We start from the raw sequence: 17,646 nt of genomic DNA on the forward strand, positions 1-17,646 counted from the left end.
CTCTCCCGCTTCAAATGAGGAAGAAAAAAAAAGGCCCTTCCTATCAGCTGTGATCAGATACTTAAACTACAAGATCATGCAGACTGCTGGTATGGGCTACGTCCTTGGCTCTTTGCTACAGGCACAGAACAAGGGACGGAGCAGTCATACAAAGCCAAAAAGGACCAGCCACAAGAGAGAGAAGAGCAGCCTATCCAGGTCTCTTTTCACCTTGTTACTGGCTACATTTTCTGCTCTTTTGTTTCAAGGCATTTTGATATTTCTGCAAAGCCAGTAACCATTATTCCACCCTCATCATTTTACTTGGTCTTGTTTATGTGGTTCTCTGCACCTTTTAACAAGGTCACGTAGAGGGGCACCCATTATTGACCCCATTTTACAGCACAGAAAGCACTGGGGAGGCTACTTGATCATGCTTTAGTTACTTGATCATGCTTTAATGAGTCCTATTCTATGAAACATCAGCTTACTGTCCACCATCTGTGGCATCACATGTGAAGAGCATCACTTTGAGTAGCTCTGAACTAAAAATCAAAAAGCAGAGTTCTAGTTAAGATTAAAGTAAACACATTCCATCCTGTCTACTCCACTGATTGCAACTAAAAACCCCGGGCAGAACGAAAACGAGAAAGGGCCAAATCCGTAATTGCAATTGAAGACTGCAACCCCTCTCAGTAATCCTTAGAACAAGAAGACATCAATCAATAATAAGAAAGAAATAGAAAAACTCAGTCCATCAATAGCAAAGCACATATTTTTTTTGCAAGTGCCAACAGAACACTTCACAAAGGTAGCACTGAGTCATTATAAAAGAAACCTCAATAAGCAATTTAAAGAATTGAAATCATGCAAAGTATGTTCTCTAACCAAACTGAATTTGAATTAGATTAAAAATTCATAACAGAAACATAAGAAAGTCTCCAACTACTTGGAAATTAAACAACATACTTCCAAATAATCCACTGGTCAAAGAGGAAGACGTAAGGAAAACTTAAAAATATTTTGACCAGCCTTGAATGGTCTGGCTCAGTGGGTTAGGCATCATCTCACAAATTGCAAAGTTGCTGGTTTGATTCCCAGTCAGGGCACATGCCTGGGTTGTGGGCCAGGTCGCTGGGTGGGGGCTTATAAGAGGCAACCAATCAACGTTTCTCTTTCTCCCTCCCTTCTCCTTTCTCTCAAAATAAATAAATAAAATATTTAAAAAATATATTTTGAACAAAAATGATAATACAATATATCAAAATTTATGGCTGCAGAGAAAGGAGGACTTACGTGGAAATCCCCCCTAAACCTTTACATTTAAAAAGAGGAAAGGCCTTGAACCAATAACCTAAGTTCCAACCTCAAGAAATTAGAAAAGGAAGAACAAAATAAAACCAAGGGAAACAGAAAGAAAATAATAGAGAGCAGAAATCAGTGAAATTGAAAATAGAGGAAATCAATGACACCAAAATCTGGTTCTTATAAAAAATGCAATAGAAATGACACTCCTGCAGCAAGATTTACAAAAAGAGAGCAGATATAAATTACTGACATTAGGAATGAATCAGAGAATGTGGCTACAGATACCCCACAAACATTAAAAATATAGTAAAAGAATGCTGCAAACAACTCTTTGTATATAAAATTTGACTAACTGGATAAAATGGACCACTTACTTAAAAGGTACAAACTTTCAAAATCTATCCAAGAAGAAATAGATAACCCAAACAATCTTATATCCATTAAAGACACTGAATTTGTAATTTAAAACCTTCAAAAAAACTTTGTTGGCTGGACTAGATTAAGGCTCAACAAACTTCTGAATAGAACCAGACAATAAATATTTCAGGCTTTGGGAGCCATTCTGTCTCCTTCACAAATACTCAACTATGCCATTGTAGTGGAAAAGTAGCCACAGATGACAAATAAACAAATAGGCATGGATGTATTACAATACAACTTTTATTTACAAAAATAGGTAGCAGCAAGACTTGTCAATTCCTGCACTAGATGACAACTAATGTGACTTCCAAATTCTGAATTTACAACTCTGTAATTCCATGGTCAAAAAATCACTTTAATATATAATAGTTCAAGAAAAGGATAATACAGCCCTGGCCAGGTGGGTCAAGTGGTTGGTGCATTGCCCCACAGGACAAGAAGGTTGTAGGTTCAATCCCTGGTCAGGGCACTTGACTTGACCACAGTCAGGGCATGGACAGGAGGCAACCGAGCAAAGTTTCTCTCTTATATTGATTTCTCTCTCTCTCTCTAAAAATCAATTTTTTAAAAAAACAAACATATCCTTGGATAAGGATTAAAAAACAGAAAAACATATCCTCAGGTAAGGACTTAAAAGATTGATTAATTAACAAACAAATAAATAACAAATGCTATTAGCACAGGGATTAGTGATGCTGTTTTGACTTCTTAAACATGTATACTACAGTAAACAAACAAAAAAAAACACAACTCACCACTTCAGTCAAACTAGTCTTGAATGAATCCTTACCTCAAAAGGATGAAATGAAGATCTTAAGGTAAAATACTGTCAACTGTCCCTATTAATATGCTTTAGAAATACATATAGTATAAGATTATAAGCAAAACCTAGAAATCCAAGATACATAAAACTAAGGATGCACTTTATTTTGAAACATGCAGTTATGGCCATAAGAAACTGTCAGAGATGGGAGGCGGGATATAGAAGAAAATTTATATTGCTTATCATCCCATCACCTAGTGACAATTACTAATATTCTGATATATTTAGAGGTTACTCTTTTAATCCAGAAATATTTTCTATATATGAAGTCTTTTCAAGCCTGCCTGACATCTGAAGAGCAGAAAGTAATACTAAGTGTAACAGGCAGAGAGACAAGAGCAGAGCAAGGACAATAAGCCAAGTACTGAATGGTAGGTCACTTAAGGTGGAAAGCCCTGGGGTCCCTAGCAATGGGCAAAGCTAGGAAAACAAGGTCCTTGCTTGCAGGGTAACTTTCCTCTCCTAGCATATCACTGGTCTTGCAGCTAAGACCCTCCCCTGACCCTTCTTATTCTGGCATGTCACTAGTCACATGGATTAGACCCCCATAGTGTAGGAATAAGGAAGGAGGCCAGAGAACAACCCTTAAGCATTAAGCCCCCAGGACAATGAAGTTCTAACCCACATCAAATACATCTAGCCCACAGTTGCATTTCACCTCCAGACGTCAAAAAGCAGCAAAACCAGACAAGCAATGCTATGGCTGACCCCAAGACCAGGTGCATTGGCTAATGACCCCTTGCCCTAGAGCCTAACAATCAGTGGAGACCATGACCATGGAAGGACACACCTTTAGGAAGTACACCTGCACCTTTTTGGTTCTTCTTTTCCCCACCCAGTACAGTACCTTTACACTTCTCTTTCCTAAACTCCAAGGGCCCTTCTTTTACCTCTGTAACTTGTTTCCTGAGCCCATTTCTTCTACCACTCACTTCTTCTACCTCTGTGACATTATAAATAAAACTTTCCCTTATAGTTTGAGGCTTGGCTCTGAATTCTTTCTTTGCCAGAACTCAAGCACCAAGGTTGCTGAACCAAAGTCTGGTCTGTCTCCACTGGTCTAACACCTGATGTCATTCTCACCGCTGCCAAGACAAGGGAAGTCTAATGGCAGTCTTGTGGAGGAAAAAGACCCTATCTATCCATCTGCAGCCTGAATCTGGGCAGTTTTCCATGTCTACTTCATCATTCTGATTTCAAGAGACCAATACACTATTGCTCCATTAGGCCGGTGCCATGTCATCTAATACATAAACATGCATCTTTTTCATATAAAAGGTTAAAAACTTGCCTATTAAATACTGCAATTCATAATGCCAGAGTAATATACATAGGAAGTAACTCAAACATCTTAGAAAGCAATACAAAATATAAGTGGGGTGAAATGTCTTCCTCAGAGTTAAGCTCTTTTAAACCTCTCATCCATAAAAAAAAAAACAAAAACCCACACATTAGTTTTTGACAAATAAGGAATTCAAATTAAATAAATGCTGTTCTGTCAAGAGAAACAAGTCCTACATATGCTCAAATTTTTCATTCAATGCTACATCTATTTATATCTAAATTCTCCCAAATGTGCTAGGCAGCTTACAGAAAAGGTTACACTAACAATCAATAAAATCGTAGGCATACAAAACTACAGAACTATGGACATGCAATACAGGTGGGTGTCTACTGCAGTAAACCAAGGGGTTCAAACAAAGATAGAAATCAGAACATATTATGTAACAAAACTCAGCCCCTGTAGCTGCTCATCACAAAGCCAACTGAAACATCTATGACACTCAAGTTAACACCAGAGTCTTTTAGAAAGGGGGGATATGCTAAAAAGCTTTCTTGTTCTGCTCACTTCAAGCAGCTATACCAGACATAGGCCTATTTTATTTAGTGTGGAGCATTTAATTTCAAAACAGTCAGTCATATATAAAGTTCTACAGTGGAAAATGCCACCAGCCATTAAAGATGACAATGTAAAATTGTATTTGCTAACTTGCAAAGATGTGCAATGACAAAAGTATTAAGAGCTCAGACTTTTAGGTCACAGAAATCTGAGTTCAAACATCACCTGTATGTGTCTGTATTTTCAAGCAAGTAACAATTCAATAACACTACTATTGGAGTACAATAGGCAATAATGCATGTCTCTTATCACAATGGCTAGCATATGATAAGCAGTATAATAGCAAAGATAATCCTTATTTTTACTGTTAAGAAGAAACAGCAAGAAAAGAACAGGTGTGTGTGTGCATACACGCACCCAGAATAAAGTCTGGAATGCTATACACCAAAAATAGGTAGTAGGATTACAAGTGATATGTAATAGTCCGTAATCAGAAAAATATTAAGCTATTCTAATTTTGAAAATAAGAAAATTCTGCCATAAAATAATGCAGTAGCAAGCTCGTCTGTCGAGTCCTTCAAAGGCTGGGAAATTCTGGCTATGCTAGAATGATTCCAGGAAGTCATTTGCAAAACTGAGAAGAGATTATCATCTAAATGAAGTGCTTCCCTTTACTACAATAACAATTTATCTCTGAAAGTGAACATTAACTGCACCCTATTCATACATTCCATGTCAAACTATTACCAAAATCAAATAAAAATTTTATACTTGATATATTAACATAATGAACCCTTTCAAATACATGACCAGTCCAATACAAAGTGTCCAGTTACTGCATTCCTCTTTCTGGGATCCTACAACCACTGCATCCCTTGTTTGGAGCAAGAACAAAGATAAAATGTATCCTTAAGTAGCAGCATCCTCACCAAGTTCTAAGCTGTACAAATTTTCTTCTGCCTAAAACTACAGTTTTAGGTATAAAAAGTTTAAGCTAGAATACCTCTATGTATGGATTACTGTACCATTCTGGACATTCAATAAAGAAGTTGATGTTAAACTCCTCCTATCTACTCTCCTTAGCTGGTTCACTATCCAAGAGAAATATAATGCAAGCAAGACACATAAACTACATAAATAACTTAAAATTTTCTAGTAGCCCTGTTTTTTTTTTAAAAAAAAAGGTAAATTTAAGTTTATTATTTTTATCCAAAATATTACCAGTGAGATATTTTACATCTTTTTCTACGTACTAAATCTTTGAAGTCTGGTGTGTAGTTTGTACTTACAACACATCTTAATTGGGACTCGTCATATGACAAGTGTTCAATACTCATACATCTATACTGGCTACTATGCTTGGTGGCAAGAGCTAGAGATACTCAAGCCCAAGGCATGAGCTTCTTACCGATTATAAATCCTAACTCCAGTCATTCAACACATGACCATGAAGACTGCTCAGGCCAAAACCAAATGAAATTCATTTCAAAGATAGAGGGTCTTCTATGTTTCAGACACTGTGTTAAGTGTTTCCATTTTGGGTCGTTGTTTTTTGGGGGGAGGGGGTTTGTTTATTTGGTTTCTGAAGCGCCAAGAGTTGCAGATGGATGTGCTTGGTCCCAATAAATTCTACTATTGGAAGAACAGCTCACAGCACATGCCCTAGCAAAAGGAGAAAGCAATGTTATTAAGAATCAGCATATTCCTCTGCAGAATGAAAAATGTTAAATAAAGAATTCAGCTGTATAAAGTACAGGGCTCTTCAAAAGAAGGTTTTTCACTGGCACTGAAATAACTTGAGAGAATCATTATAACATACAACTGGGCTCCAAAGTCAGCTAGTTACATATTTAAGGAACAAAAATTTTAATCCATTAACCTAATCATCTGTTTTAACCCATTAACCTGATAGTTTGAATCCTACTTACAGGAATGTTTTGTTTATATGCAGAGAACATTAAGAAGGGCAAACTATTTTAGAATTTAAAAAACACCTACATAGAAGAAAGGAAAAAGAACTGGAAATACATATCCCTAAATGTTAATAGTAATGGTGGTTCAGTAATTTAATGTACATGTATGACTTTCAATTATTAAAAAAAAAGGTAGCAATAACTTTTTTCAAATTCAATTACATTTCCTTTTAATTCAATCCATTTACTTTTAAACCTTTTAAGATTACAACACCCATCCAAGCTGTTTTTCTTTCTCCAGAACCCTCACGGGCAGAGTAACCTTAGGCTGATAGAGCAGGAACAAATTAAACTTAACCACAATAACCGCATCTCATTTCAAGGAAACTTAAAAGTCATTTGTGGAACTACAAAGATCCACTAAATAATCGGAAGCATTTCCATGTTAAGTAAGTAGGGGTCAAATGCACTACTTTTAACATTAATATCCTGAATCCTAAAGCAAGTTAGTAACAGAGCCAAGAATACCCTCCAACTCTTCAAACTGCAATTCAAGCAGGACCATTAAGGCTGCGAGACTCCTGGCCCTTGGAGCCTTTAAAAGGGAGTTTGGCCCTCATCTGATGTTAGAATTAAATTTAAATCCACTCTGATCTAAAATATCACTTTTATGCACTACTTATTTCAGAGTATTTAATTTTTTTCTACAAATGTCATGTGTATACTGAAAGATCTACGGGAAGTTGAGACTAACCATCCATGGCCTTCTCCCCCATAACCTTCTAGAATGTAACTCAGTAACAGCAAGAATCTTTGTTAATGTATCTCTAGCACTATGAATATCCAAAATTGTTCATTTCATGAATTCTCCAAAGTCAGTATGAGTTCATTAAGCAGGCACTTACTGAGTACCTCTCCTAGCATTAACTACACCCTGACAGAATATTTTAAAAAATAGTTCCTATCTCTCAAATGCTTAAAACTGAGTTGCAAAAGTAAGTACAACTAAACAACAATTCAAGGAAGTAAACAGGTACAAAACTTCAAACAGCAAAGAAATAATGCAGAAAGGCACAGTTTCAATGGTTTTCAGCAAAGAGATGGGGGTAAAAAATGCGGGCCTTGAAGGAAAAACATGTTAGGTTTAAACAGCTGGAAAGAGAATTTCAAAAACATAATGAACAATGTCCTACCAAAGGCATGAACTCACAACTAGCCTGAACAGACTAAAAAATAGAGAAAATGAATAGAGCCTGGAACAAGGCAACAGCAGCGGAAATAGAAAAAGACAAATGCAATAAACCATCAGAGCAGTTTCTCCACCTTAATTGCAAACTGGAGTCACTCAGGGAACCTTTAAATATACTGATAACTAGGCCTCAATCCAGTGATTCTGACTTAACTGGGGGACAACCTGAACATCAGGAGTTTCTAGTTCCCCAGGGGTTCTAATGTGCATCCAAAGTTAAGAACCATTGCCTTAAAGGTAAAAATCAATATAACTAGGTAAGTGGCAACACGGAATGAGGAAGGCAGACTCAAGAAATTAGGCAGATTTTTAGAGTACGTATCTATAGAAAAATAATGACATTACTGGGAGAATCTAGGAAGTGAAAATACGTGGGTCCTTCTGGACTTTACCATACTCCGTCTACAAAGTTCCATGTAGTGAACCAGTTTTAATTAAACCAGATTATCTCAATTCTCTACATACCCTAATTATTTGTCTAATATTTCTCAACAGAAATAATCAAAACTTAAACTGAACCATCTTTTAAAAATGAAGGCCAAGCTAAATCTAATGAATATAAAGTGAATCCTCCATAAAGTCCTCTTGGGTTTCCCAGCTAGAAATACTCTCATCCTCCTTGCAATTTTAGCAGTGCCTAGGAGAGCATTCCCAATAAATGCCCTGTACACATCAGTCTGTTCCAGAAGGGAGGAATCGGTGCCTCTTTCCTTTTTTTATACAGCGTTGAGCATACTATTTTGCATGTGATACATATGCAATATGAACTGAGTGACAGGCAGACACTACCAGTTAAGTTCTGATTGTCATTAAAGGGTCTCAATGCTTTTAAAAGCTTACTAAATAAGCAAAAACACAATATATCCCGAGTTGCTTCTGCATCCTGCAGACCCTTTCACTGTTCTAAGTTTTCAAGTGTATTTTGCTGTCCTCCCTCCCCTTTTTCCTTAGTCCATCACTTTTTGACAGAACCTAGCCTGTTCACTGCAATGTAAGTTAATACAAGGATATTAAGTATTTTCATCTTTAAGAGAAACATGCCCAGAGACCACCTTTTAAAATATATTTGCATCAAGAACACTTCTTTCAAAACCCCCACAATAATCCTTACATTTCAGTCAAACATCAATAATTTTTCTAATTTTCACTTACATAATAAAATGTTATATAAATGTGCTGTTATGGTCTCCATGTCTTCAGTCAATGAGTGTTTCCCACCTTTACTTACATCCATGCACAAATTAAGTAGTATTTATCTGATACTCTAGGGAGAAACCAGAAATTTACTCATGACCAGGATGACTGGCCTGAAATGTGACCAACCTCAAGGCTCAAGGGATATCTTACAGACTGGAGCAATGAGAACAGATTCACCACACACTGTCCTCCACCAAAGGCTGTTTTTAAAGTGGCTTCCTACTCATAACTGCATCGGACACTTTTGCAATGCTTCAGCACTACATGATGGCAGAGAACTGATGCACATATATACCACGAGTACTTTGTTTCCATGTATAAATCTCCACCATTGTGAGCCAGTCTTCAATATGGACTTTTAAATGTGTCCTACACTTTCACTGTGACTTATCAACCACTTTTTCCATTTGATTTAACTAAACCTCTAATTTCATTTTTCTGAGGTAGACTGCCTATGATCAAAATATGGAAGAGGCTTCAAATATTCAATATGCTTCACTAATTTCACAATATGTAAGAAACAAGATAAACACAGGAAGGCATTCATCTTCACCCTAGGAATTCCATCACGACTCACTATTATAAGCTGTTCATTTATATTGGCATATAAGTAAACAGAGAAGATGTATGGCAAATGCACAAAATTAGAAAATACCAAGATATTTTCCTGAAAAGTATTAAATAGGCAAAAAATCACTAGTGAGAACCAATTTGTATTGTCCCTCTTCCCTTTAAAATGGTTTCATATAATTTTTTATTTCATTTATTTCTTCGCCACTGTAAAATATTGGGCACAAGGTCTAAACAAGAGTAATCCTAAATTAGCATTAAATAACTGGAATGGAAGAAGGAGGATTAGGGAAGGAAAAAGAAAGACATGAACAATGCAGGAAAAAAAACCAACAAGTACAGTATTTTCTATGGCAAAAAATAGTCAAGTGTCAAAATTCACAGCACTGGTTTTTAAACCCAGATCTTAAAAATTCAAAAACACTACTCAGTTTGCTTAATAGAGCTCTACTTGCCAATTACCTGCCATTGTATATGGTTCATGAAAAAAAATTCACCAACTATATATATTTTTCTTTCAGCATTTGTTTTGCTCAAAATTAAATGTCCATCTAGATGTGATAATAGAATTTTAGGGGCATTGAAGGTCATTATCCTTAGGAGATGGATGCTGAAATATGTAGAGGCGAGATGACACAATGTCTGCAACTCACTTTCAAATGTCTGGTTTAAAAAAAAAAAAAAAGGTTGTTTCCCTGGCTGGTGTGGCTCAGTGGATTAAGCGCCAGCCTGTCAACCAAAAGGTCGCTAGTTTGATTCCCAGTCAGAGCAACATGCCTGGGATGTGGGCCAGGTACCCAACAGGGAGTGTGCTAGAGGCAACACCACATCGATGTTTCTCTCCCTCTCTTTCTCCCTCACTTCTCCTCTGTCTAAAAATAAATAAATAATATCTTTAAAAAAAAAAGTTGTATATATAGACACATACAAACATTTATAAATGAAAACATGAACACCTTTATTAAGGATTAGTAAATCTAGATAAAGGATAGATGAGTGCTCAGAATATTATTTTTATAAGATAAAAATTTTTCAAAATAAAAAGCTGAAGAGAAAGGGGCACATAAAAAACCAATTATATCCCTTGAAGATTTTGCCTCACCCAAAAGAGTCAAGGAGCCAAAAACATAGTTAAAGTGTCTCAGATCCAACATCTGTTACGGAACACTTTTCATATTTCAAAAGTAAGGTTCTGATAACTTACATTGCCCATGTACTCCGAGAGCAGGTCCTGCAGGGCCTGGCGGACAGCATTACACTCAGCCACAATTCTCTCACGCCTGTCATCACGAGTGCAGGACGAGTCGGCCATCAGGGCAGCCCCACTAATGATGCTTTCCAGGCGCTCCTCCAGGGAAGGTCTAAAGCGCTCCTCGCTGAAGCTCAAGGGGTCCACAATGATTTGTTTCTGCAGAGAAGGCATTTCTTAATGTTATTGCTAATCTCAGTTCCCTCCATTGTTAAAGAAGGTTAGGAAAGCGCAGGTTAGAATCAAGATTTAACACAAAAACTACAATGCCTGAAAGGAAGTTATACTCCTTGATAGATGAGGGGACATCCCACACAAGCCGGCCTATGGATCACTTCTCAAAGAAGGCTCCAGAGACAGCACTAACCCAGCTGACTGAGGCCTGAATAGGTTACACCACAAATGACAGACAAAAGTATGTCAGCATAAAAATCATGTTCAAACTACTTAACCTGAACATCTAAAGGCCAGTCTATATAGTATTAGTAAATCATTACCCAATGAGAATTACAAGGAAAATAAAAGCTACCTTTCTCTTTTCTATATAGAGTATAAAACTGCTATGTGACACTAGCAAAACTGCTTCATCACAAAAATATTAATAACATTGACATCTGTTCTCAAAGTTTCAGAACAGAACGCATTTATAATCAATTTCAACCTACTTTTCTCACCTTACACATCTCATCAAATGTTATGAACAATTCAGTCTCAAATTTATCCTGTTATCTGTCTTAATTCAAGACTTTCTTTTCTCAAAGACCTCCAGGTATTCTGTAAGAGATGGTAGCAATCTATCTCTACCTCTATCTCACAAAACAACTCTGTGACAGAACTTCCCCTGTAAGAATAAATCTTTCTCTGTCTCCCCTTCACTCCCTTGACTTAAATCCAGCTTTACCAGTGAATGAGGTCAAGTCACAAGTAAGACGTAGGTACAAAGTCAAATATCAACACTCCTCCCCTCCCCCGAACAGCAGTTATTGGTCTCCCTCCAACTTCTTTAATTGATACAATTTATCCTTACACTAGTAATGTCTGTGTATTTAATATATTTTGCCTTTAATTTTTCTTTATGGGGACTATGTTCTTATTGATTTCAACTTAAATGCCAAGTTTTCCTTAAAAAGCTCGCCCTTTTCCAATAAGTGTACATTTCTTCTTTTCCTTCCAAAAAAAAAACCCAAAAAACAAAAAACCTTAGTTTCCAAATTTAACACGCAATACCTTGAGTTCATTGTTAACCTACATTTTAGTTTATCATTTTTCGTATCAGATTACATTACAGCCAGATTTCATTGGTCAAAACTGAACAACACAATGCATTCTGACCAACAAGAATGAGCATTGGTCACAAAACTTAAAAAGAGTCATAGAGCTACAATCCACCCACAACCATTCAGTCCAACCCCCTTATTTATGAATTAAGTGGCCTCTGATATTATTCAACTTAGAGCCAAAAGTAACCCTTATTACTGCTCTGAAAGAGGCCAATACCCAATAATGTCAAATTAGAGCGGGAAAAACAATAATGCCAGTAAATCATAAGAATTGTAAGAGTTTCCTATAAAGTAAGTTAATGCTTAATGTTCCAGAGTAAAAATTCAGTTCTAACACCATGGTCTTCAGGCTTAACGCTGTATTTTCAATTTATGAAAGGTACTAAGTCAGCCATTCATATCAGCAAGGATAAGTTACCCAAGCCAAATGAAGGGCTGATACAAAGGAAAGAAAAGGTAATGGTAAGGAAAAAATGTTAAAAAAGAGAAAAAAAAGCACTCCACTGTATTGTTTCTTCCCTTTAAAGGATTCCTACTTATGAGAAGATGCTTGCCCCCAGGAAAGGATTTTTCTCTTATCTTTTGTAATAATTTAAAAAAATATATTAACCCAACTGTTGGTTAAAAAAAAATTTTTTAAAAACACTTAAAACTGCCGCCATCTACTGGAAGCCAGGAGGCATTGTGGGTAAAAATTTTAAAAATACAAAACCCACCAAAAAATTAAGATTAGATACACAGGACGGTGTGTACACAGAATATACAGGCATCATCTATAAAAAGTAATTCCATGGCATTATGCTACGAAAGTCTTTTAACTCTAAATTTGCTTTCACATGACTAAATTTTGTCTATTATAATTTAGTCATTAAAAAAGAAAAGTGTACCTAGGCGGACAAATAAGATTACGATGGCACTTCTGTTTTAGTTATTTATGATGTGTCTGTATCTCCAACCAAACTGTGCACTTTGCCTATATCTCCAACAGCTTCACATCGGCCAAAAGGTTAAAATCTTGTTTGAAATGAACTGCACTCATATCCTCAGTAAAGTATGGCCTCATAGGGAACACAAGATGCATAAAAGAATTCAGAAGTTTAACTCAAACTAAAAAAGAGAAAGATGAATGTTTTTAACCAAGTCAAGATAAGCAGACTGATTCATAAAATTTCTTTCAACTTGGATTGCAAATCTAAGTAGAAACTGAGCTTTCACTAGAAACCTCGATCATATTTCCCCAGGAATCTGTTAACTCTGTGGGATGGTCAAGAGCCTGGTTTCCTCCCAAGCATAACTCACATCGAAGTTATTGAGTGCATACGCCAGTTCTCCTCCTCCGCCACCCTGGTGCTGGGAGGCATCATCTGATGCAGTGGCCTGGGCTGCATTGGAAATGCCTGTGACTGCCTGCTGCAGCTGCTTGTATATCAGGTCTCTGTTGGCCTTATAGGCAGCAACATCAGGATGCTGTAGGCATGCCTGGGATGCAGTATAGAGAATTGGAACGTTTTTCTGCAGGATTCCTCTGGCTGCAGCCATCTGATCACGATGGCCCACATCTTTCAGTTCCTACAAGAGTAAAAACAAGAAATTGGTACAGTCTTCATATGGATTCTATTCACGTAAAACTGTCAGTAAATACTAAAAAGTCAGAATTTCTACTAATTAGACACAATATTTTCATTAAGCCTGGCTTGAAAGTTCATCACCAAGGAGGCAATATGGCATAGCAGGTAAGAGTTCAAACTTTTTCAAACCACACAGACCTGGATTTCTATTTCCAACTCTACTTTTTCCTGGCTATTGCAATCTCATTTTAACTTTCCATGGTCAGTTTCACCTTCTATAAAATAGGAACAATAATAGAACCTCTCATAATTGTCCTGAGGGTTAAATGGGATAATGCATGTAAAGCACCTAGCACAGAACTAAATAAAAAGTAAACGTAAGACTGACTAGTATCTTGATCACAACTATATAAATGTTTGGAATAGTCCAACCAAAATAAAAAAATCATTCAGAGACACCCTTAAACAAACCTAATAAGATTATGAGGATTATTTTTTATTAAGGCATAAAAATTCATTACAAGAGTTTTGTGAAGTTTGGGATGGATATCATAGGTGTACAGGAACTCTGCAAACCAGCCAGGTGTTCTCCCAAGTACGTAACTCCTCCCCTCCCTTCTCCTACCCCAAAGACCACCTTAGCGAATAGGTCATTAGGTGAGTGAGGTCATATGCTCCACGACTATAAATCAAAAGGTTTGTATCTCATTGCATTCTCTATATACGTGTGATCTGAAGTGAAACTGTTCTTTTTCAATTTTCACCACTCCATAATTACAACAGAATCCACAGTTAAAAGAATTTGAGGTTCGTGGCATGGTTTCCACTACCAGCTTCTACTTGGTAGACAAACAGGGTGGCTATACTAAGTGACAAAAGATACCAACAATTAAATGACAATGGAATACTTTCTAATATCCCAGTATTACTGAATTACTCAAAAAAGACAGTATTTCGCTGTGTATAATGCGCAGCCACGTTTTTGTGTGCATTATACACAGGATTATTATACCTGGTATTATTATACCCATGTATTATACACATCCTTATTTTTCCCTCAGAAATTTGGGGAAAAAAGTGTGCATTATACATGGTAAAATATGGTAAGTCTTTAATAAATGTGGATCAAAAAGCTAAGTCTTCAGTAAATGTGAATCACCACCACAGAAGAGGTCTGTCTGGAAAAAGTCCAGCCATTGTTAATATAGTAAGAATGGTTTGCACAACATCAGAGTAACCTGGCAGGAAAGGAGAGTGGACTGGAATGCACATGAGTGAAAAATGACTTCACTGTACTAGTCAGTGGGGGCAGTAGACACCGTTGAAGTGGGCATGTGTACTGTGTGGCCATCACATTAAAATGACTGAGCAAGCAGAACAACAAATCTACACCAAATTTTGCATAAAGTTTGAACAGTCCTCCACAGAAACTATCTGAATGATTCAAAAAGCTTTCAGGGATGAGGCAATGAGTGCAACGCAAATAAAAGTATGGTAGAAACACTTCAAAGATGGTTGAGAGTCTGTTAAAAGTGACCTATGTTGTGGAAGCAAGCAGAACACTTAAGAATATTGAACGTGTATGGGCTGCAATCCACAAAGATCAGCAACTGACAGTGCGAGAACTAGGAGCTGATCTAGGGATTCCAAAAACTACTGTGTCCAAGATTTTCATGCAGGATCTGATCAGCATGAAACATGTCACGGCAAAATTCGTTCTGCAGCTTCTGCTACCAGAGCAGAAGAAAACATCATGCATCAGTTGCTAATGAGTTGGTTCAAACTGCTACCAATGAACCAGATTTCCTCAAGAAAATCATATGGCTATGATCCAGAAATGAAGACCCAGTCGTCCCATTGGAAGTCACCTGGTTCTCCACACCCGAAGAAGTTGTGGCAAAGTCGCAGCAAGATAAAAACCATGTTAACTGTGTTTTTTGATTGGGAAGGCCTTGTCCATCACAAGTATGCACCTCCAGGCCAAAACAATTAATAAAGTACTACCTCAATGTTCTTCCTCACTTAAGAGATCATGCATCATATCTCATGCAGAGTTTTTGGAACGTCAAATCACCCAGGTGACTCAGGCTCTCTACAGCCCAGATTTGGCACTCTGCGACTTCTGGCTTTTCCCAAAACTAAAATCACCTTTAAAAAGGAAGAGATTTCAGAGCGTCAATGAGATTCAGGAAAATACAATGGGGCAGGTGATGGTGATTCCAATAAAGGATTTTGCAGTGTTTTGAACAGCGGAAGAGACACTGGGAGAACTGTGTAAGGTCCCATGGTGCATACTCTGAAGGGGACAGAGGCATCATTGTCCTATGTATGATATTTCTTGTTCCTCACACCTTCTTCAATAACTGTCTCTTTTTCATAGTACATAGCTGGACACTTTCTGGACAGACCTCATAAGTGCCCATCAGAGCTGTTCCAACTCTATTTTATGTGACTATAGAATTCCAATATTAATGTCGCCAACTGAATCTTAAGAGTACAGATTTAAATTTGTTAAAAGTGAGTATTATACGTGTAAACATGTAAACAAAATCTGACTTAGAAAAACCAAAGTCAATTACTCAAAGTCTGACTCCAGCTATTTAATGGTTCATCTTTCTAGATGAGATCCTAATTAAGCATTAGAAACACCAAACTGGCTCCCTTTATCTGAAACTTCATCTCACTATATATTTTAGGTTTGCATCTTTATTCAGAGCTTGTACAACATGATAGCTTTCTTTTCCTCCTCGAATAGTTTTCGCATTGGGATCTGGACTTGCAAGTAATAGCTCACAGCACTCCAAATGCCCTGTAGCACAGTACAGTAAGCTAAATACTCAGAAACAGGACCCTGTGGATATAAAGATAGAATCAGTGATTATTTCCAGACTCAAGCTATGACAGGGGGCTAAGGCTAACCATTATGCTTAAGCAGCTGGTGCACATATACTGGGTAGCATTTTCTAAATGTCTTGCCCTCACCACAACCACAAGGACGTTAAGCTGGCTAGGGAGGCATTTGCCTTTAAGCACCTGTACTCTGTTTTATAAAATATTTTGCAATCAGCTTTGACATTCTTCCTAAAGCACCTATAACCTAGACCAGTACAAGCCTCCTATAAAGATTACCAAAGACACTTGGTCACCTAAAGTTAATAGCGTCAGAATTACTATTCAATGCCTGACTTTCCTAAAGCTACTGCCTGGCCTGGTATGATAAACTTCTATCTTTCCATAGACTACATTAGGTTAAATATTCAGAAACTGGACCCCTTGGATTTAAAGATTGATGATCATTTCAAAACTCAAGCTATGACACGGGGCTAAGGCTAACCATTATGCTTAAGCAAGTGTTATGTATGACATTTTCTAAATGTCTTGCTCACACCACAGTGTACCTCTGAATAAATTCTTATTTACCAAGTATTGGAATATATATATTGATCTATGATAAAAATGACTAATTGCTAGTACTAACTGCTAAAGTGTCTACTTTCTCTCCTTAGAGTTGCTTTTGCTGTAGCACTAAGAAACTAGGTTTTTTTTTAAAGTATAAATAAGAAAATAACATGATCACAAAGCAGCACTATTTACTATAAAAATGATCATATGTATTTTTTTCAACGTATACAATGCTTATAAGTAATCCAGATTAGTTTAAAAAGTGAGTTATTAAGCAATAGAATATTTAGGAAATTAAGAGTCCCTTGTCTACTTTAACCTTCCCGATTCAACTTCACTAATTCAGTTATGTTTCAAGCAGACTCAGGAACCAACAGAAAACATAAGGAAGAAGTGACTGCTTTCAATGTAATTTGAACTAACCATCACATGCTGTGACCAAGAGTCAGAAGCTAACTTGCAAGCAATCCATAACACTTTCTCTTACCAAGAGCCGGAAATTTGAGTCAAAGTTTCCTCTCATTTCTCTCAACATAAAATTGTAGCCATGAATACATTTGAGCAGGTGTCTTCTCTTGAACTCAAATGACTATACTTTAAGAAATGGTCCCTGGTCAAACCCAGTCAGTCCAGGTAATTTACACATACAACACTGGAAGACTATCCATTACCAATGTGTCTGTTCAGGTTTTCAGAAAAATGATCATGGGATTCAGAGTTCACAGACTAGATAAGAAGAATTACAATTTTACAAATACCTCAATGAGCTAGAGTTGACAATGTGAGGCTGAAGTAGTCCTCCTCACAAGAATTAAAATTTTATGAATATCTTAATGAGCCAGAGTTCA

General features: G+C 36.9%; 1 protein-coding gene across 1 annotated transcript in view; it reads right to left on the reverse strand.

The window, feature by feature from the left end:
• CTNNA1 (catenin alpha 1) overlaps positions 1-17,646 on the reverse strand; it is a 170,358-nt gene that overhangs the window by 97,130 nt on the left and 55,582 nt on the right. The window contains exons 6-7 of the mRNA XM_054568386.1: positions 13,128-13,397; positions 10,504-10,707 (exon numbers count right to left, since the gene is read on the reverse strand). Coding sequence (XP_054424361.1) covers positions 10,504-10,707; positions 13,128-13,397 — 474 coding nt within the window. The remainder of the gene's footprint in view (positions 1-10,503; positions 10,708-13,127; positions 13,398-17,646) is intronic.

Source organism: Pteronotus mesoamericanus, unplaced genomic scaffold (genome assembly GCF_021234165.1).
Source record: "Pteronotus mesoamericanus isolate MK-2021 breed Mesoamerican mustached bat unplaced genomic scaffold, CSHL_Meso_final contig_2, whole genome shotgun sequence".
Lineage (NCBI taxonomy): Eukaryota > Metazoa > Chordata > Mammalia > Chiroptera > Mormoopidae > Pteronotus > Pteronotus mesoamericanus.